At 49.5% G+C, this 21,961-nt stretch overlaps 1 protein-coding gene across 1 annotated transcript; it reads right to left on the bottom strand.

Annotated features, from left to right (window-relative positions):
* Positions 1 to 8,563: 8,563 nt before the first annotated feature.
* LOC139278638 (early endosome antigen 1-like) lies at positions 8,564 to 21,955 on the bottom strand. Its single transcript, XM_070897648.1, has 6 exons — positions 21,901 to 21,955; positions 20,406 to 20,591; positions 18,655 to 18,893; positions 14,270 to 14,390; positions 13,819 to 13,917; positions 8,564 to 10,635 (listed from the first exon to the last, which is right to left on the bottom strand). Exons 1-6 carry the CDS (start codon positions 21,901 to 21,903, stop codon positions 10,513 to 10,515), a joined length of 771 nt encoding a protein of 256 aa, XP_070753749.1. The 5' UTR covers positions 21,904 to 21,955; the 3' UTR covers positions 8,564 to 10,512.
* Between the last annotated feature and the right edge of the window lie 6 nt (positions 21,956 to 21,961).

The following is a 21,961-nucleotide window of genomic DNA, read 5'->3' as shown; positions in this document are numbered from 1 at the left end:
GGAGCAACCAAACATGCTGCTGAGATGGTCATGGCTGTGGAAGCTTTCGAAAGCGAAGGCTCACCCATGACAGTCCGTCAGATCAAAGTCTGGACAAATAGAGACCCGCTACTGTCTTTAGTCAAGAAATGTGTCCTTAATGGGGACTGGGCAGCCACATACGGGGCATGCCCTGAGGAATTCAAACCATTTCAGGTGCAAGGATGAACTCTCGATTCAGGCCGATTGCCTACTGTGGGGAAACCAAGTAGTCATGCCCCAGATGGGCAGAGAGATGTTCATCAGAGAACTCCACAATGAGCACCCGGACATTGTCATGATGGAGGCAATTGCCAGGTCACACGTTTGGTGGCCAGGGATAGATGCAGACCTGGAACTTTGTGCTCGTAGGTGCAACACGTGCGCCCAGCTGGACAATGCGCCCAGGGAAGCCCCCTTTAGCTCCTGGTCCTGACCCGCCAAACCATGGTCGTGCATCCATGTGGACGGCGCAGGTCCTTTCATGGGAAAATGTTTTTGTTTGAAGTAGACGATCGAGTGTGACTTTCTGAATTCAAGCACATCCTCTGCCAGGTAGAAAGTCTACGGGCAATGTTCGTCGCCCATGGTCTACCTGACGTCTTGGTCAGCGACAATGGCCCGTGCTTTACAAGCATTGAATTCCAGGACTTCATGGCAGGAAATGGTATCAACCACGTTAGAACAGCACCGTTCAAGCCGGCCTCAAACGGCCAGGCGGAATGAGCAGTGCGGATAATCAAACAGGGGATGCTCAGAATCTAAGGGGGTTCCCAACAAGGCCGCTTATCACGCTTCCTATTGGCCAATAGATCCCGACCACACTCGCTCACAGGGATCCCACCCGCAGAGCTACTAATGAAAAGGACGCTCAAAACCAGATTATTCCTTATACACCCCACCATGAAAGAAATTGTTGAGAGCAGGCACCAGTCACAATGTGACTAGCACGATGGGAATGCGAGGGCGCGATGTATTGATCTCAATGACCCTGTCTTTGTTCTCAACTACGCTGCAGGGCCTAAATGGCTCGCAGGCACTATGATTGCCAAAGAGGGGAATAGGATTCTGGTAGTTAAACTTACCATGGACAAATCTGCCGCAAACACGTGGATCAAACAAAAAGGAGGTTCAGCAACCCCATAGAAGAAGCAGAGGAAGAACACGACGTAGAGTTTACTCCACCACAGGTGACCGAACACCGGAACCAAGTGGAGGCGAGTCCAGTCACTGTGGGCAGTCCGGACAGGCCTGAGGCACTGCAAACAGCAGACACTCAGGTCAGCGCCCAACAACTGGAGCCCCAACTCAGGTGCCCTACAAGGGAGCGTAAACCACCAGAGAGACTTAACCTGTGATCCCAATAAGACTTTGGGAGGGGAGGTGATGTCATGTATTTAACTGTCATTGAACCCATGTATAAACTGACTAATTGTACACTGTGAGAACATTGACCACTAGGTGGTGAACTTGTGGGAGACACTCCTAACCTGGTCTTTCAGGTATAAAAGGGGAAGCTCCACCCACCTTCATCACTTCAGTGCTGGCTGATAAAAGTTACTGGTCACAAAGTGACCTTCTCTCAAGCATGGGCTTCGTGTGCATTTGTACTGTATAGTAAGGACATATCAGAGAGGGGGACAGTACCTGAGAAGAGAACCGTTAACAACATCAGCTAACATGGGAGCCAGCAAAGGAAGTTGGGTGGTCAGCAGTTTAGTGGGAATAGGGTCAAGGGAGCAGGAAGTGGGTCTCACAGATAAGATGAGCTTGGATTGGTCAAGAGGGGAGATCAAAGAGAAACTGGAGAAAGATGTGAATTTAGGGCTAGGGCAGGTGAGTGTGTCAGATGAAGTTTGACCCTGTGAGCTAGGGGAAGGAAGGGAACTTGCAGAGGCAGCTGATCGGATGGTCTCAATCTTTGAGACAAAGAAGTCCATGAGCTCCTCACACTTATTGTTGGAGGTGAATGTGGTGGAGACAGGAGAGAGGGGTTCAAGGAGAAGGTTAGCAGTGGAGAATAGTAACCGGGGGGTTATTTTTGCAATCCAGAATGATCCTGGAATAGTGAGCAGTTTTTGTAGACAAGAGTAGGAACTGATAATGTTTTGTGTGTTCCAGCCAGATCTGGCGGTGAATGGCTAAACCAGTTGTCCGCCACATCCGTTCAAGTCTGCGCCCCTTTTGACTTGAGGGAGCGAAGATGAGGGCTGTACCAGGGGGAACGGCCAGCGTGGGAGAGAGTAATCTTTTTAAAAGGGACTAGGGCATCAAAGGTGGTAATGAGGGTGTGGTTGAGCAGAAATGTCATTGTTAAAAGTGGGCCAAAGGTTGGACAGTTTTGAGTTGATAAGTAAATGTTTTTTCCAGGGCGGTTGCAGAAGGAAGTAGGTTTGTATTGGGGAAGGGGGATGTGGGTCGATAATGATGCAAGGAAATGGTCAGAGATGGCTTTATCTTTAATTGATACGGTTGGAACAGCTAGGCCACGAGAGATTGCAAGGTCAAGGGGTGGCCATGAATATGGCTTGAGGAATTTACATGGAGTGAGAGATTAAGGGAGGACAGGAGGGTAGTGAACTCAGGAGAGAGAGAGCATGATGAATTGAGATGGAGGTTGAAGTCACCGAGGATGAGAAGTCGCTCGGTGCAGAGGCTGAGGGAGGTGGGTGATAGATGGACACATCTCCACTCCAACTGTGCACCAGTTACTCATGAGCAATGCCACGGAAAACCATCTCCTGTCTGTTGATAGATGGTTAGGGACCCAACATCATTTTGTCCCTTGCCTTGTTTTATTTCACTTATCAGATTCAGTCGACTTATGACACATCTCCTTCTCTTGCAGGCTGTGGAGTACGGGATGCTTTTTTAGTAATACATCAAAACCGCTATCAGAAATGCATAGGAATCTTCACACTTCAAGCACATTCAGAGGCTGCTAAGGTAAAACTACATGTGAACAAGACATGAATACTACTTATACTTTGAAATAATGCAAGTTGAAGCAATACTGGCTTACAGATTTCAAAGCTGTGGGCCAAGATGGCTGAAGGCACAGCCTCCAATGGTGGAGCGAAAAAAGTGGGGGATGCACAAGAGGCCATAGTTGGAGGAAGAATTCTTGGAGCGGTGTCGGGCTGGTGGAGGTTGCAGCGATTGGGAGGAGTGAGGCCATAGAGGGATTCAAATTTTAATATCGAGGCATTGCCGGATCATGAGCCTATGTAGGCCGGTGAGCACAGGGGTGATGGGTGAATGGGACTTGGTGCGAGTTAGGACACGGGCGGACGAGTTTTGGATAAGCTCAAGTTTATGGAAGGTGGAAGACCAGCCAGGAGAGTGTTGGAATAGTCTGGTATCAACAAATGCTGGATGATGATTCCGGCAGCAGCAGCTGGGCTGAGGCAAGGTGGAGAGGGGCGGTATTGGAGGTGGAAGTAGGCGGTCGTGGTGATGGGGCGGATATGGAGTCAGAAGCTCAGCTCAGGGTCAGTTAGGACAATTGTGATCAGTCTGGTTCAGCCCGAGACAGTGGCCAATGAGAGGACTGGGGTCAATGGCAAGGGAACGCAGTTTGTGGCGGGGATCGAAGACAATGGCTTCGATCTTCCTAGTGTATAATTGGAAGAAATTGTTGCTGATCCAGAACTGGGTGTTGGACAAGCAGTGTGACAACACAGAGGCAGCGAAGGGGTCGCGAGAGGTGGCGAGGTGGGGGTGGGTGTCATCAGCGTACCTGTGGAGCCGAGGGGTAGCACCATTAGACTGAAGCCTGGCGCTGTGCTGCTAAAAGGCCGGAGTATGATCGTAGCTGTGGAGGTGGGCACAAGTGGAGCTTTCTGGTGTGAGCTGTGTTGAACGGTTAGGCTCCAAGCCAAGGGGTCGTCACATGCACTACTGGTGGTCCCTGGCGCCTCTTGGTTTGTTATAAGGAGCAGCAGCCCGTCTCTCCGCCATTGGCACAGAGGTCAAGGGGTCCGAAGATCAGGAATCACTTGCAAATAAAATAAATTCAAAGTAGACAACAATTATACGATGCACAGTAAAGCTCACTGTTAAGCAACTCTAGGTCTTAACAAAAGAATATATAATCTCTGTTCAAGGTTCTCTCCAAATGCTGCCCATCCTTTTCTCTGCACAGTACACAAACCTTCAGTGCAAAATTAGATTCATTCGGCATTCCAAAAATACATGACTGTCATAGAATGAGCCTGGGGTCACAGTCTCAGAATAAGGGGTCGGCCATTTGGGACTGAGAGGAGGAGAAACTTCTTCACTCAGAGGGTGGTGAATCTTTGGACTTCTCTACCCCAGAGGGCTGTGGAGGCTCAGTCTTTCAATATATTCACGACCGAGATCGATAGATTTTGGGATATTAAGGGAATCAAGGGATTGTGTAGTTGAGGTCAAAGATCGGCCATGATCTTATTGAATGATGGAGCAGGCTCCAGGGGTTGAATGGCCTACTTCTGCTTCTTATGAGCCAGTAATGTGAAGGAATGCAGTAAAGGTAGATGCACCAAAGTGAATTTGTTCCTTTTCTTTCAGAAAACCTGGATGTCATACATAGAGACAGCATCGACTGCCTACCGGAACATTCTAGACCCTCCACGACCCTCACTGAGGAGCTTGTCCGTGAACGAATCATCTGAAATTTAGCTCACAGGACAGCGGTTAAAGTTCACAGAAGACCCATTCTCCTGTGGTGAGGGGGCGGCTAGGTCAAGGTCAGAGGTCAGCTTATTGGCCTCAGTCTGTTCACTGCATCGGGAAGAAATCTACCTCTTGCATTCGATTTAAAACTAGCTCTGGTTTCTAATAAAAGTATTCTAACAAAGTGTGCTGGCGTTTGTTTTAACATTCAGCAAAAATATCAGCACACTATGATACAAAAATAAATTATATTTTTCTGCAGAAATGTAAATGAGGGAGGCTGTGGATATCCCACTGACGTTACACTGCACCTGCAGTGTGAGAGAGCGGCTGTTAGAAATGGCTCCAGCTCAAGACTCAGAGCATGGAGTACATGGTCAAACTGTTTAGCAACACACCACAATGTCGGGCAGGAAAAGACCAGCTCGTCCTGGCTAGAGCATCGTGACTCAACTCTTCCAACCCTACCCTACCCTACCCTACCCCACCCCACACACCACCATGTCAACTCCTAGAAGAGGCAAAAAAAAATGCTCAAAAAATACCTAGGACCAATAAAAAGACACTTGCATTTATATAGCACCTTTCACGACCATCGGACATCCCAAAGCACTTTACAGCCAATGAAGTACTTTTGGAGTGCAGTCACTGTTGTAATGGGGGAAAAGCGGCAGCCAATTTGCGCACAGCAAGCTCCCACAAACAGCACTATGATAATGACTGGATAATGTTTTTTTATGTTATGTTGATTGAGGGATAAATATTGGCCAGGACACGGGGGAGAATGCCCGTGTTCTTCTTCGAAATAGTGCATGTGATTTTTTTTTACATCCACTTGAGAACACAGACCTTCGGTTTCACATCTCATCCAAAAGACGGCACCTGCGAAAGTGCAGCACTCCCTCAGCACTGCACTGGAGTATCAGCCCAGATTTTTGTTCACAAGTCCCCCGAGTGGGACGTGAACCCACAATAACGGGGAAAACTCTGGAAAATTCCTCTCTGATGCCTTCAGGCGATCGAAACCAGTCCAGATCATCACATGGACCATCCGAACGTTAACTGTTAATCCACTTACCTTCTGTATGATGGGATCTCTGCCCCAGACAAGCAGCAGTCCAGTTCCCTCTTGAAAGCAGTCAGTACCCACCGCACCAGCCTGCATGGTGTTCCTACTCTCTGGGCAAAGAGGAACTGCCTCAACATCCAGTCTATTCCTACTGTTACACAGTTTAAACCCGTGTCCACTAGTACTCCCCAATGTGAAATAATCTATCAATAGGCACACAATCCAGCCCTTATATTATAAACCTCTATCAGATTGTCTCCAAATCTGTGCTATTCCAGAGTAAATAAGCCCAACATTAAGTTTCTTTAAAGGTTATTTAAACTAGGAATCATTCTCGTACCTCTCCTCTGGACATTCTCCAACACCACTACATCATCACCATGTGAGGGGACCAACACTGTGGTGCTCCAGATGTGGTCTGACCAGAAACCTGTATAATGATGGCCTTTGACTGGTTCTATTTATTAATCCAATCTAACACCCGGTTAGCTGTGGCTATGTCTTCTCCGCATTGGGTGCGAACCTTCAGTGATCTAATCACAGCAACACCTCGATCCTTTTCTCAACTGTTTTCAGTACTGTTCCCTGTAAAGGATAAGTGCACTCTATGTTGGTCCTGTTTACATACATCTCACTGCATTTGTTCAGGTTAAACACCATTGCTTGGCTAAATCTTTTTGCAGAAAATTGTACTTCTTGACTGCCTCATCTCTTGCACAAATTTTAGTATCATCTACAAACTTATTGACCATACCCTCAACACCACTGTCCAGGTCATCAATGAAAACAACAGTAATGGGCTTTACCAATCCCTGGGGAATACCACTAGTAACTTGCCTCCAGGCTGATCCATGACCACCGACTACAACATTTTGTCTGCAGGCTTGGAGCCAATTCCTAATCCAGCGTATCAAATTCCCATTGATACAAGATTCTATCTTATGGTGCAACCTAGTGAGATATTTAATCCAAGGCTTGCTGAAAGTCTAGATAGACAATGGCAACAGGACTAACCTAGTAACTTTATCAAAAACTCCAGCAATTTTGTAAGACACGAGCTTCTTTTCCAGAAGCCATGTTGAGTATCTCCAATAGACCCTTCTCTTTCCAAGCAATCATAAAGAGCATCCTTAAGATAAGATACATCAGAGTCTTGTTCAACCTGTGTGGTCAGGTACACAAATAATGGTTCTGGAACTGGACAGAGGTCGTGAGTTCTAATCCCATCATTGCCAATTGTGAAAATTAATTCAATAAATCCAGTGAATTGTGGAATAGCACCAGAACAAAATGAGCATGAAAGCTGTTGAATTGTTGTAAAAAAAAAACCTGACTGGTTCACAAATGTCCTTGCCCGATCTGTCCTACATGTGACTCCATTCTACATGTTGAATCTTAATGCCCCCTGAAGTGGCCAACAACAATTTCAAATGACTCGTAGGTTAAGTAAACAACCAATCATCAACTGCTGCTTAAAAAAGACCCCAATATCTTCTCAGGACAAACAGGGATGGACAATAAATGCAGCCTTGCCAGTGTCTCACACATTTCAAGAAAAAGACTTGCATTTCTATAGCGCCTTTCATGACCACCGGACGTCTCAAAGCCCTTTACAGCCAATGAAGTATTACTGGAGTGTAGTCGCTGTTGTATTGTGGGAAATAATGTGGAACAAAGAATATAAATAAAATCCCACACTAATGAAATACCTTCCCCCTCAGGTCCTTCTCTCAATAATGAACTATAGAAGCTGAATCACTGTGCTCAAGACATAGGTTCATCTCTGCATGAAACTAAAAGCTTTAATAACTTAGTTTTAAATAAACAGGAGCAAAGGAACATCAATGCAATTTTAAATAAGTCCCAACACACGTACGTGCTAATTGATCCAATCCCCTTTTTTTATTAATAATTCTTGATGTCAGCTGGCAAGGTCAGCATTTATTGCCCATTCCTAATTACCCTAGAGAAGGTGGTGGTGAGCCGCCTTCTTGAACCGCTGCAGTCCGTGTGGTGAAGGTGCTCCCACAGTGCTGCTGGTTAGGGAGTTCCAGGATTTTGACCCACTGACTATGAAGGAATGGTGATATATTTCCAAGTAGGGATGATGTTGACTTGGAGATGTTTCCCATGCACCTGCTGCCCTTTCCTGCTGGTGGAAGTCATGGGTTTGGGAGGTGGCGTCAAAGAAGCCTTACTAAATGCTAATTTGAAAACCATTAATGTTGTCGATTTATTAACATGCAACCATTGCATCATTTCAAATAATTTGTTAGTTAAAGAATTGGGTTTGTAGCAGACGGAAATAAAATGGTGGCATAAGTTTTAAGTAACTTTTAAAACTTGTTGGCACAGAATGCTGTAGTAAAGGTCATGATTGTAATAGAGCCCCCACCTAGTGGACTACTGTGGTAATGCAACTACTGATGTAAATAATAAAAAATCATGACAGTTTCTGTATTAGAGCCATCTTGTGTGTGCTGTTGTAAGGATATATCACAACGATAGCTTTTAGTAATATCACAACTTAGCTCTGTATGTGCTTTGGAGTGGAGAGCTGTGAGATCGATGAGCGACCATGAATAATTTCTATATTGAGTCACTATTGCACTTGACAGTATTTGAAGAAAAGTTCAATTGGAGTGTGGGGTGCATGTCCTAAAATCCATGGAACATAATACATGCTACATGACCATAAAAAACCGTGAATAAAAACATCTTATGGACAGGATTTTACATCCTTTGCATCTATAAAACAAAACGTAACTAGGAATGCTGTTTTACTAAACAATAAATTTAATTGAGAAAGTCGCATCACTGTTCAAATTAACATCATTTTTATTATAAACAGATTACATGATCTTCGTCCAGTATCGAGAATTAAACCTTTGAATATCTATACACAGGTTCACATGATAATACGGAAGTTACAGTTTTTGTACACAATTGTCTATTATTCACATCATTTTTTTTTATTTAAACAATACGCATGAAATCAACTAGTTTCTGTTACTGACGTTTCATGCAGGCACCACCAGAGCCGAGAATATCAGCTCCTTGCTTTTCACATCGAACGTCAGGGTGCTCGATACAACACACCTTTCAAGCTCACACCCAGCGTTAGCAGAAGAGTTTTATAATGGGGGGTGGGTGGGGGGGGGAAATTGGCACACTGAACCGGTGAGTGGCTGCAGCATTCGGACAGCGTACAGCGATCTGACTCTCGACCCCGTCACATGCACTCTCCCTGCGGAAGGGTCATGTGAATTTAGCACAGGTTTATTTTGGCCATGTGCACTGCTCGGGGGCCGTGTGAAATGGCCCCTCGCATTGTTATTCTAGTTTGCATTGGGGGTGAGGAAGATATACTAGTCAATAAAAGAAACAATTGGATTAATTAACGTTAATATACACACAGGAAAATATAAAGCGGGCAGCATTTGGATTATGTTTTGAAATTTCAGCATGGCCTCCTGTAAAGTGACAATAACAAGTGAAAAGCCCATTGAAACGCAGGACGTAGCAGATTTCAGGCAGCGTTCTGGACCAATGAACAAGAGGTTGATCCCCACAAGATACCTTTACACCGGACTTCCGATCTCGGCAGGGCCGAGGAGGTGGAGAGCTACAGCAGGGGAGGGTGTGAAGACCAACAGGAGGGAGATTCGGGGGCCAGGCCTCTCGTGTGTACATTCCAACCCCCGCTGTGCGACAGCCAGCGTGGAGTACCCAGTCCACCCTCACACTGGATGCTGGGATCGATGACTGGGAGCATCTGGTTCTGTTCAGTCACAGAGCCGGACAGCCACAGCTTGGAAGTACTACAGGGGCAGCCCCACCCAGTCGAACGGCCCCACGAGAGCGTTCTGCACAAGCTTGTCTCCAGCCTGCCCAAATATAAGCAGGAGGGGACGCAGTTACTCGGGCAGTTGTCAATGTCGAATGTTGGCAAAGACTTTGCAGTACAAGTCTGGCTCCCCTCATCCTCTTCACTCTAGTCCCTGCCATTGAGTAACTATTCGCAGAACAATGAAAGGTGAAAACAAAGGATGCAGAGGGGAAAAATATTAACTATTAAAAGCCAACCGACATCAATAATTTGGAGAACGAATATCTTGAAGCAACCAGCTGAAATAGCTCCATAAAGGACTATGGCTGAATGAAGATGGTATTTGCTCCATATTAGCAGTTAAAGCCCAACTCTTCCTTCTGCACAGCAAAAACCTGTTGCTCAGTTTCCAAAGGAACGTACTGGGAATCCATGGGAGTATGGAACCAAAGCACCTCGCTCCAAACTTTACAGGCCTCTACGAGGCTGCCCTAGCGGTTAAGGTGGGTTTGTCTCGGGTACATTTCAGTGGCAGTGAAGACTCGCAACTCTCTCATGGGTTGCGCTTGTGGACGTTCTTGGCCCAGTAAAGGGAATAAAGGAGTTGGACTTAAGAGCGTTAACGTTCATCTTCTGGTGGAGATCTGCCGCCCGTTACAGAACCCACCCGATTTCCAACGGCCGAGGGATCCTCTCTGATGCCTTATTTATACCTAATTTCATTGGTTCCAGAAACCTGCGTTTCTGTGGTGTGAAAGTGAAGAGGTTGGGAGTGAGCAGTTGAACACTTCAATAGGTTCCCGACTAACAGCAACTAATCACCGTGGCCAGGAATTACTACACCGTCAACATATAGTCTTCTTTTAAAATACAAAACGACTGCGTGAATACAAGAAGAATAGTTATAGGTTCCCGGTCTGACGCGAAGCGCCAGGATAACTCATCCCTGCAATTCATCGAAACATATGTCGCAGACTCGGACGGGCTTCTTCGAGGAGGGGGTTAAGGCATTCCTCGCAGAACACTCAGCACAGAAGATGTTTCCACAATTTCTACAGTGATGCTACAAAGAAGAATCAGATGTTAGCTCAACTGAACTTGCAAGGGAATGATACCAGCTAGATTTTCACCATCGATCTCTTACACAGGCCAGTCATGTAGCAGGTGAAGTGCAAGAGATTTAGAGAGATAGAATTTACATTTATAAAGCGCCCTTCAGGACATCCCAAAGCACTTAACAGCCAATGAAGTTCCATTGACATAGTCTATGCCTATGAACAGGAGGAGGCCATTCAGCCCCTTAATCCTGTTCGACCATTCAATTTGATCATGGCTGATCTACACCTCAACTCCATATCCCTCGATACCATCCAACAAAAACACATTTCTAACAAAGATGAGACTCAAACATTGCCAGTTCTCATATGCACTGCCCACGACATGATCAGTCCCCTTTACACCATCATCATAGGCGGTCCCTCGAACGAGGATGACTTGCTTCCACAAGAGTTCACAGACGTTTCAATGAAGGACCCGATGTTCCAGTCCTGAACTCCAATTGAGGGGGTGGAAGATGCCTGTGCGTGGATTTTTTTTAACGTGTGGTGACCGTTGCACATCAGCCACCACACGGCCTTGATCCAGTGGCAAGGGTTGAACCAGGACGGCTGGAGACCTGCTCTGCTGCACGGACTTAGTGCACACACATATCGCAGTGTGGGCTGGCCCGTGCTGCCTCTGGGCTCCGTACCCTCATTCGCCGCACCTTCGCCCACGATGTTCCAGGGCCTGGCGCTCCAGCTCTATTTAAAGCCCCGACCTGCGGTGGTGTTCTCACACAGGTCGGGGTGGCTCCCTTTACAGGAAGGATGTGACTGCACCAGTGGGGAGTTTTACAAGGAGGTTACCAGGATTGGAAAATTTTAGCTGAGGAAAGATTGGAGATGCTGGCTCTGTTTTCTTTGGGACAGGAGGCGGCTGAGGGGAGACCTAATTGGAGGTGTATAAAATTGAGAGGGGCCTAGGTAGAGCAGATAGGAAGGATCTATTTCCCTTAGCAGAGGGATCAATAACCAGGGGGCATAGATTTAAAGTAATTGGTAGGAGGTTTAGAGGGGGTTTGAGGGGAAATATCTTCATCCAGAGGGTGGTGGGGGTCTGGAACACACTGCTTGAAAGGGTGGTAGAGGCAGAAACCCTCACCATATTTAAAAAGTACTTGGCTGTGCACTTGAAGTGTCGTAACCTACAGGGCTACGGACCAAGAGCTGGAAAGTGGGATTGGACTGGGTAGCTCTTTTTTGGCCGGCAGTCACAATGGGCTGAATGACCTCCTGTGTTGAAAATTTCTATGATTCTATATATATTCAGCAGCTGGGTTGCCAATTACAAGAACTTCAAGCTCAAACAGACCGGCATTCCAGTGCTCGTTTTTTGCGGAAAAAAAACCCACAAAGCATCGATAGCAACATGTTTGAGAAAACACGGATTGGGAGTCAGCCATGGTTCAGTGGGCATCTTTCTTGCCTCTGATTTAAAAGGGCATGGTTTCAAGTCCCACTCGAGATTTGAACACAACATCTAGTCAGACGCTCCAGTGCAATGCTGAGGGAGTGCTGCACTGTCGGAGGTGCCGTCTTTTAAATGAGACATTAAACCGAGGCCCTGTCATCCCCGAGGTGAACGTAAAAGATCCCATGGCATTATATTAAAGAGGTGCAAGCGAGTTCTCCTCGGTGTCTTGGCCAATATTTATCTCTCATCCAACACCTAAATACGATTTATTTGGTCATCACATTGCTGTTTGTGGGAGCTTGGTGTGTGCAAATCGGCTGCTAAATTATAACAGTGGCTACATTTAAAAAATACTTCAATAGTTGTAAAGTGCTTTGGGATGCCCTGAGGTGGTGAAAGGCGCTATAGAAATGCAAGTTTTTTCTCTCTTTAGATGGAGGGCGAGGTGTGTTGCCCAATTTCAAAATTGGGTGGGTCCGACACAGAGGATGTCCTCAAATATTTTCTGTCCGTATTCAGGCGGGAGTTCCCCCGCACACTGAAAAGGACGGGATTGATCTCCAGATCGTTTCACAAAAATCACTGTGCCTCCTTCTGTATTTTAGCGAGAAGGGAACTGACCATTTCTTCAACCCAAGAGGGGGATCGTGTGTTCACACACTTCAATGCTTTCTTGATCATGTAACGAGAGGTGTGCAAAGAGTCCTGGACAAATGAAGCCATGAAGACCCATGCAAGTGCATCGCCACTATCTGGGTCAGTGACCTCTAATTCCCCCACTGAAGTCTGTTACCCAGAAAAGGGGAAAAACCACAAATGCTGAAAATCTGACTTTAAAAAGAGGAAATACAGAAATCATCTTGGGATATGATACATGAATAATGAGAGTCATGATGTGTGGTGAGTGTAGCGAGCTTGGGAGGACTGTGGACCTGTGGTTCCCAAAGCTCTCCCCCCAATGGGTTTTCCTCACCTCGTGTTTGGGTCTGTTGTAGACTCATTGAGATTGGTTGCTGTGATTGGTCAACAACTCTATTATTGTTGTATTCATAAGAACATAATAGGAGCAGGAGTAGGCCACTTGGTCCCTTGAACCTGCTCTGCCATTCAATAAGATCATGGCTGATCTGAGCTTGGCCTCAGCTCCACTTCCCTGCCCGCTCCCCATAACCCTCGACTCCCTTATCGTTCAAAACTTGAGTAAGGAGTGATCTAATTGAGGTGTGGAAGGGGTTTTCCGTAAGTAAATGGAGGATTCTGATCAGCACCTTGTCAGCATCTCTATCGAAGGGACATTGGAAACGCCTCCTTTACATTTCCTGTTTCATATTGAGAAGACAACCAGCCAATTTAACTTCTGAACACATTATTCGTGTAATTGCACAGGACATCAAATGGTCTGGTCTCCTTGTGCTTTTAATATTAATGGACCTGACCTTCAAACAGGCTCTCAAAGGAAAGTGCTTTAATAAAATAAACTGTGTCCTGACGAAAGGTCATCGACCTGAAACGTTAACTCTTTCTCTCACCACAGATGCTACCTGACCCGCGCTGGCTTTATTTCAGATTTCCAGCATCCGCAGTATTTTGCTTTCGTTTTCACAAAATATTTTCACTGCCATCAGACATTTTGAATTTGTGTCAAGTACCCGGGAGAGCAGGTGGGGTTTTTAGCTCAAAGCAACAAGCCCGGGTGCTGCGGGTTGGAGGATGCGAAACTGCAAGTACATACCTTTCTTATAGTGACAGAGAATCCCTTTCCACAGGACATACAATTCATCACGTTGGTATCGTCAGTCCACTTCCTATTCAGTGCTTGTGTGTGCTTAATCTGCCAACACAAAAAATAAACCATCATTTTGTTTTCTTCACGGGAGTGTAGATATTGCTCGCCGCACAAAACCGTCCATTCCACCAGAGAATAAACCCGTTTAGTGTAAAGCAGGCATTAAGGTCTCAACTGGCTATGGAGGAAAGCAGAGCGCTACTCCTTCCACCAGGGAGTCTCGTGCTACTCTCTGCCAGCCCCGGGATCGGGGATCGGGCCCCAGGCTCCGGGATTGGGCCGCACAAGCTGCGTACCAGGCGAGGAGAGTGCACGGTCGGAGTTCAGTGTCAGGAGCAGGTGGAGGCACCGATTAGCTGCGAATGGACGTGCATCACTCACTGCGGCGGCTGGTTACCTGGAGTGCCTGGTTCTCTCTCCCCAACTCCTGCATTGCAGCCGTCGTATCGTCCAGCTTCCGCCTCAGGTCCACCACCTTCCCCTGCAGCTTCTCCATTTCCCCTTCGCTCGTCAGGCACCTGATCGACAAGGGCAGCAGTTTAAAACATGCGGTAAAGATTCTACACAATACCGAGTCCGCAAGGAACATCAACACCAATGAAGATGTGTCAGTCACACTAGAGACACTGCACCAAGGACTGATGAACCTTCGATTTCCAGAAATAAAATGACTTGCCAAAGTACTCCTTCCACAAAGAAGATAAGAATTAGGAGGACATTCGGCCCCTCGAGCCTGCTCCGCCATTCAATAAGATCATGGCTGATCTTCGACCTCACCTCCACCCTCCCTCATTATTCCCATATCCCTTGATATGCAAAAATCTATCAATCTGTTGAATATACTCAACGACAGCTTCCACAGCCCTATGGGTAGATAATTCCAAAGATTCACAACCCTGAGTGAAGACGTTTCTTCTCATCATCATAAATGGCCGAGCCCTTATTCTGAGACCTTATCCCTTTAAGTACTGAGGTTACGCTTTAATTTCTCCACTGCCCATTTAAGGAACAATGTCGCCACCTACACATCCGACAGATAAGGCAGAGGAGTATGTCGTCACTGAACGTCAATGCCGCTCAGCAGCAAGCTCAGTCATGTATGGAGGGAGGGGGGAGAAGACAGGCGGGGGGGGGGGGGGAGAACAGGCGGGGGGGGGAGAACAGGCGGGGGGGGGGAGAACAGGCGGGGGGGGGAGAACAGGCGGGGGGGGGAGAACAGGCGGGGGGGGGGAGAACAGGCGGGGGGGGGGAGAACAGGCGGGGGGGGGAGAACAGGCGGGGGGGGGAGAACAGGCGGGGGGGGGAGAACAGGCGGGGGGGGGAGAACAGGCGGGGGGGGGAGAACAGGCGGGGGGGGGAGAACAGGCGGGGGGGGGAGAACAGGCGGGGGGGGGAGAACAGGCGGGGGGGGAGAACAGGCGGGGGGGGAGAACAGGCGGCGGGGGGAGAACAGGCGGGGGGGGGAGAACAGGCGGGGGGGGAGAACAGGCGGGGGGGGAGAACAGGCGGGGGGGGAGAACAGGCGGGGGGGGAGAACAGGCGGGGGGGGAGAACAGGCGGGGGGGGAGAACAGGCGGGGGGGGAGAACAGGCGGGGGGGGAGAACAGGCGGGGGGGGAGAACAGGCGGGGGGGGAGAACAGGCGGGGGGGGAGAACAGGCGGGGGGGGAGAACAGGCGGGGGGGGAGAACAGGCGGGGGGGGAGAACAGGCGGGGGGGGAGAACAGGCGGGGGGGGAGAACAGGCGGGGGGGGAGAACAGGCGGGGGGGGAGAACAGGCGGGGGGGGAGAACAGGCGGGGGGGGAGAACAGGCGGGGGGGGAGAACAGGCGGGGGGGGAGAACAGGCGGGGGGGGGGGAGAACAGGCGGGGGGGGGGAGAACAGGCGGGGGGGGGGAGAACAGGCGGGGGGGGGGAGAACAGGCGGGGGGGGGGGAGAACAGGCGGGGGGGGGGGAGAACAGGCGGGGGGGGGGGAGAACAGGCGGGGGGGGGGGGAGAACAGGCGGGGGGGGGGAGAACAGGCGGGGGGGGGGAGAACAGGCGGGGGGGGGGAGAACAGGCGGGGGGGGGGGAGAACAGGCGGGGGGGGGGAGAACAGGCGGGGGGGGGGGAGAACAGGCGGGGGGGGGGAGAACAGGCGGGGGGGGGGAGAACAGGCGGGGGGGGGGGAGAACAGGCGGGGGGGGGGGAGAACAGGCGGGGGGGGGGGAGAACAGGCGGGGGGGGGGGAGAACAGGCGGGGGGGGGGGAGAACAGGCGGGGGGGGGGGAGAACAGGCGGGGGGGGGGGAGAACAGGCGGGGGGGGGGGAGAACAGGCGGGGGGGGGGGAGAACAGGCGGGGGGGGGGAGAACAGGCGGGGGGGGGGAGAACAGGCGGGGGGGGGGGAGAACAGGCGGGGGGGGGGGAGAACAGGCGGGGGGGGGGGGAGAACAGGCGGGGGGGGGGGAGAACAGGCGGGGGGGGGGGGAGAACAGGCGGGGGGGGGGGGAGAACAGGCGGGGGGGGGGAGAACAGGCAGGGGGGGGGAGAACAGGCAGGGGGGGGGAGAACAGGCAGGGGGGGGGGAGAACAGGCAGGGGGGGGGGGAGAACAGGCAGGGGGGGGGGGAGAACAGGCAGGGGGGGGGGAGAACAGGCAGGGGGGGGGGAGAACAGGCAGGGGGGGGGAGAACAGGCAGGGGGGGGGGAGAACAGGCAGGGGGGGGGGAGAACAGGCAGGGGGGGGGGAGAACAGGCAGGGGGGGGGGAGAACAGGCAGGGGGGGGGAGAACAGGCAGGGGGGGGGGAGAACAGGCAGGGGGGGGGGGAGAACAGGCAGGGGGGGGGGAGAACAGGCAGGGGGGGGGGGAGAACAGGCAGGGGGGGGGGGAGAACAGGCAGGGGGGGGGGGAGAACAGGCAGGGGGGGGGGGGAGAACAGGCAGGGGGGGGGGGAGAACAGGCAGGGGGGGGGGGGAGAACAGGCAGGGGGGGGGGGAGAACAGGCAGGGGGGGGGGGAGAACAGGCAGGGGGGGGGGGAGAACAGGCAGGGGGGGGGGAGAACAGGCAGGGGGGGGGGGGAGAACAGGCAGGGGGGGGGGAGAACAGGCAGGGGGGGGTAGGGGGGTGGAGAACAGGCAGGGGGGGGTAGGGGGGAGGAGAACAGGCAGGGGGGGGTAGGGGGGAGGAGAACAGGCAGAGGGGGAGGGGGTGGGGGGGGAGGGAGAGGCCATGACAACCCCCAACAGCCCAGGCTGACCCGCACCCACGATGTGCCTGTAGTTGAGCCACGTGGCAGAGGGGAGGTTAGAGCGGCTACGTCAGGGGGAGGGACAATATGACTGGGACATCTCGAGGCTTGGTGTTGGGACCATTGCCGAGTCTAGTTTGCATCAATAGATAGGGTTCAGAACCTAAATGCAAGTTGGTTAAATTTGCATACAGTGCCAACTGGGAAGGGAAAGTGGAATTACAAGAGGCAGCCCATAGATTACAACAACAACTTGTATTTATATAGCGCCTTTAACATAGTGAAACATCCCAAGGAGCTTCACAGGAGTATTGCGTGATTAAAAACTTGACACCGAGCCGCATAAGTAGAAATTTGCGCAGGTGACCAAACGTTTGGTCAAAGAGGTAGGTTTTAAGGAGTGTCTCGAAGGAGGAAAGAGAGGTAGAGAGGGAGTTCCAGAACTTGGGACCAGACAACAGAAGGCAGGCCATCAATGGTTGAGCGATTATAATCAGGGATTGTCAGGAGGGCAGAATTAGAGGAGCGCAGATATCTCGGGGGGTTGTGAGGCTGAAGGAGTTTACAGATAGGCTAGGGCGAGGCCTTGGAGGGATTTGAAGGCAAGGATGAGAATTTTGAAATCGAGGCGTTGCTTAACAGGAAGTCAATATAGGTCAGTGAGCACAGGGGTGATGGGTGAGTGGGAGTTGGTGCAGGTTAGGATACGGGCAGCCGAGTTTTGGATCACATCTAGTTTACGTAGAGTAGAAAGTGGGAGGCCAGCCAGAAGCGAGTTGGAACAGAATGAGTTAAACGAGTGGGATGAACGACAAGAGAAAATTTAATGCAACGTATTGCACATTGGTTGGATGGTTCTGAACTTGAAAGAAATCTTGGAGTCTTAAGACTCAAAAGGTCAGCAACCAAAGCAGAGCAGCGGCCAGCTGTAACCAGTGAATTGTTAAGCTACACGGAGCCAAGGCAACAGAACACAGGTCCGAGGAAGAGGTGATCAAACTGTACTGTGCTCTGACCAGATCGCATCATGAGCGCTGTGTCCAGTTTTGCCTCGGTTTAACACCTCATCTGAAAAACGGCCCCTCCGATAGTGCAGCACTGCACTTGAATGTCAGCCTGGATTATGTGCTCAAGTCTCTGGTGCAGGACTTGAACCCACAACCTTCAGACATAAGAGGCGAGAGTGCTACCCACTGAGCCACGGCTGACAGTGCAACACACACTTAAATCCAGACTTCCCTTTCCCAGGAGCTCGGGTCTCTGTGGTCAATGTGATTGAGTCCAACACCAACTGTTGGCATAATAAACTGTAGGGATTCCCGGGGCAACTCATGGGAATGGGATGAGAAATTGGTTGACGGGCAGAAAACGATGGGCGCTGGTTCGAGCGGCTAAGTCAGGCTGAAGGAGAATACGACGGGAATAACCGGAACCACAGACGCTGATTACTGAGGGGACACAGTCAGCGCTCTTGGGATTGGCGCACTGTGACCACATGGCGCAGCTTCCCACCGGACGCAGGGAGGTGGCAGTGAGCGACGGCGGACCCACCTTTCCAAGAGAGCTCTCCTCTCCTCCTGGTTGTGTTGCACAGTGGCCTCCAGCACGGCAATCTCTCCGCGGAGGTCATCTGTCTGTTTCTCCAGCTCACTGACCCGCCGCTGACTGCCCTGCCACTCCTTCTTCAGCGTGGCCATGTTTTCGTTCAGCGCCGTGATCTGCATGTTGAGCTTCAGCTGAGCCTCCTCGTGTTGCTTGCTTTGTCCTGCCTTATCCTTCAGCTCCGTGCGCTGTGTCGAAGCAACGGTAAAGACAAGCTCAGACACATCAACTGCACCGCGCTCCCAATACAATAAAACCGCGTGACGTTCAATCCCCTGCCCCCACCTCAAATGATTGCACGTCATGGACTTCAGTCATTGTTTCCAAAGGGGTTGTCTTATGGTTGAGCAGGTTGGGCCTATACTCACTGGAGTTTAGAAGAGTGGTGATCTTATTGAAACATACAAGATTATGAGGAGGCTTGACAGGGTAGATGTAGAGGATGTTTCCCCTCGTGGGGGAATCTCGAACTAGGGGACATAGTTTCAGAATAAGGGGTCGCCCATTTAAAACAGATGAAGAAAAATGACTTCTCTCAAAGGGTTGTGAATCTTTGGAATTCTCTACCGCAGGGAGCTATGGAGGCTGGGTCACAATGTATTTAAGGTGGAGACAGACAGATTTTTGAACAATAGGGGAGTCAAGGGTTATGGGGAGAAGTCAGGGATGTGGAGTTGAGGCCAAGGTCAAATCAGCCATAATCTTATTGAATGGCGGAGCAGGCTCGAGGGGCCAAATAGACTACTCCTGCTCCTATTACTTATGTTATGTTCTTCTGAGTGTAGGTCAAGTCTTTAATAAAATATGACTTTGATATTAGTCTTTACTATTACTTGCATTCCAATGTACACAGGCCAATCCCAACACAAATCAAGATATCATTTGCATTTATATAGCACCTTTCACGACCTCAGGAGCCACTGAAGTAATTTTTCTTCAGAATTCCTCATGATTTTGAACACCTCTGTCAAATCTCACCTTAACCATCTCTGCTCCAAGAACAACCCCAGCTTCTGCAGTCTCTCCATGTAACTGAAGTCCCCCATTCCTAGTACCATTCTGGTAAATCTGCTCTACACCCTCTCCAAGGCCTTGACATCCTTCTAAAGGTGTGGTGCCCAGAATTGGACACAATACTCCAGCTGGGGCCTAACCAATGACTTATAACTGAATAGACTCAATCTTTGAACCCTCAACTATATCATCCCGCTTGAGTGCTATAATAGTGTCTTTGATCAATACAGCCACTGCCCTCCCTCTTTTCCTATCTTTCCTGAATACATTGCAAGCCAGGAATATTAAGTGTCCATTCCTCCCCTTGTTTGAGCCAGGTCTAAGTATTTGCCACTACATCATAGCCCTATATGGCGAATGGTGCTTGCAGCTCACCAACCTTATCTACCACGCTCCGTGCATTTACGCACATGCACTCCAAACCCATCTAGGACTGCCTCTCATTTCCCCAGTCAGATCCCTATTTCTGAACTATTTACTCGAGTGCAGTTTTGTGTCTTCCCGGTCCTGTGCACCTTGTATCGCCTCTGGTGCCCCTCAGCCTGTCAAATTAGTTTGATACCTGCCCAGATGGAAATCCCACCAGCACACCAAAGAAACGCTCAATAAATTGTGCAATTAAGGTGCCGACGCCACAGATTGCTTCCTAATTTTTTGTTTTTGTTTTTAATTATTAGGCTACGAACCAGTTTGGCTTCCAGTTCTGTGCGGTGTTTCTTCAGGTCCAATTGTGCCTCTTCGATTTTAGCCTTGGTGAGCTGGTGGTCGTTCCTTTCCTGCTCCAGCGTCGTCTTCACACCGTCCGCTTTAGCCTGAAGCTCCAACTTCTGCTGTATCAGCAACTGCTTGGCCTCTTTCAGCCCCGTCACCTCCTGCCGGCCACAGGTGTAACATCAGCTTTCTAACCTGTGCATTCCAAGCCTCATTTAACAACTACTTGCGTTTATGAAGAAAATAAACGTCCCAGGGCAGAATCGAAGAAAGGAGGCGATATCAGGAAAAGGTGGCCAATAGCTCGGTGAAATAAATGAGTTTTAAGGATTACTTTGAAGGCACAGAATTTAGGGATAGAGTGCCGTGTGTAATGTATGTACCTGTGAGTATGCTGTTGAGTTGAGAGTGGCTTAGCCAATCACATGATGTTCAAGACTCAATAAAATCCCTAGTTGGGTTCGGGGGATCCTCAATGAGGCAGGTGTTGTGAGCCTGGTGGATGAATTAGTAATGTGTAGTGTGATTGTTAATCCTTTTGCTAATAAATCAACTAGTTCTTAATAGCAATGTGTTAGAACCCATGAAGTAAATACATTACATCGTGCATCCATTTTTAGTAGATTCAAAGAACTGACCTCTATTGGGTATTCAGGAGAGAACTATTTCCTACTCAGCCAATATTGAAGGTAGACTTCTGACGTGGGCCGGTGATTGGTTGGGAAGTGGGAAGACGGCTAGGCACTCTGATTGGCAGGATGTGACAAGTGGTGCTCCCCAGGGATCTGTTTTGGGATCTCAACCTTTCACCATATGTATTAATGACTTGGATGAAGGAAGAGAGTTGTATATCCAAATTTGCAGATGTCACTATGTTCGGAGGGACAGTAAATAGTGCAGATGGGAGCAGGAAGTTGCAAAGAGCCTTAGACAGATTCAATGAGTGAGCAAAACTGTGATAAATCGAGTTCAATGTGGACAAGTGTGAGATCATTCACCCTGGAGCAAGAAAGGGAGATCGGAGTATTTTCTAAATGGTGAAAAACTAAGAACTGTAGAAGGGAAGAGAGATTTGGGAATCCAAGTACACAAATCATTAAAAGCCAGTAAATAGATACAAAACAAAATCAAAAAGGCTAAACGAATGTTGGCCTTTATCTCAAGGGGGCTGGAATACAAAGGAAAGGAAGCTATGCTCAGTTGAATAGAGCTGTTAGAACACCGCCCCCCGCCCCCCCCCCCCCAAGTACTGTATTCATTGGCCTCGGAGGGGGTGCAGCACAAATTCACCAGAACGATACCGGGGCTAAGAGGGTTAAATTATGAGGACCGGTTGTAGTAAATTGGCTTGTATTCACTGGAGTATAGAACATTGAGGCATAGTTTGATCGAGGTGTTTAAAATGAGAAAGGATTCAAACGGGTAGATACGCTTTAGGCATACAGACAGCGCCCGAGTGCTCAAGCTCACCATCTCGTATTTCTGGTTGCAGATTCTCGTGTCCTCGGTGAGCTTGTTCAATTGTTTTTCC

Source organism: Pristiophorus japonicus, chromosome 13, assembly GCF_044704955.1.
Source record: "Pristiophorus japonicus isolate sPriJap1 chromosome 13, sPriJap1.hap1, whole genome shotgun sequence".
Taxonomy (NCBI): Eukaryota; Metazoa; Chordata; class Chondrichthyes; family Pristiophoridae; genus Pristiophorus; species Pristiophorus japonicus.
The sequence above is the reverse complement of the archived record's forward strand: the minus strand, read 5'-3'. Positions and strand labels throughout refer to the sequence as shown.

Bases quoted from the DNA above. Each gene is read 5' to 3' on its own strand.
- LOC139278638 (XM_070897648.1), bottom strand. The intron at 14,391-18,654 runs GTGGGTCCGCCG...CTTGTCGATCAG, and splicing joins AGGAGAGCTCTCTTGGAAAG to GTGCCTGACGAGCGAAGGGG. The intron at 13,918-14,269 runs GTAACCAGCCGC...TTGTGTTGGCAG, and splicing joins GAGAGAACCAGGCACTCCAG to ATTAAGCACACACAAGCACT.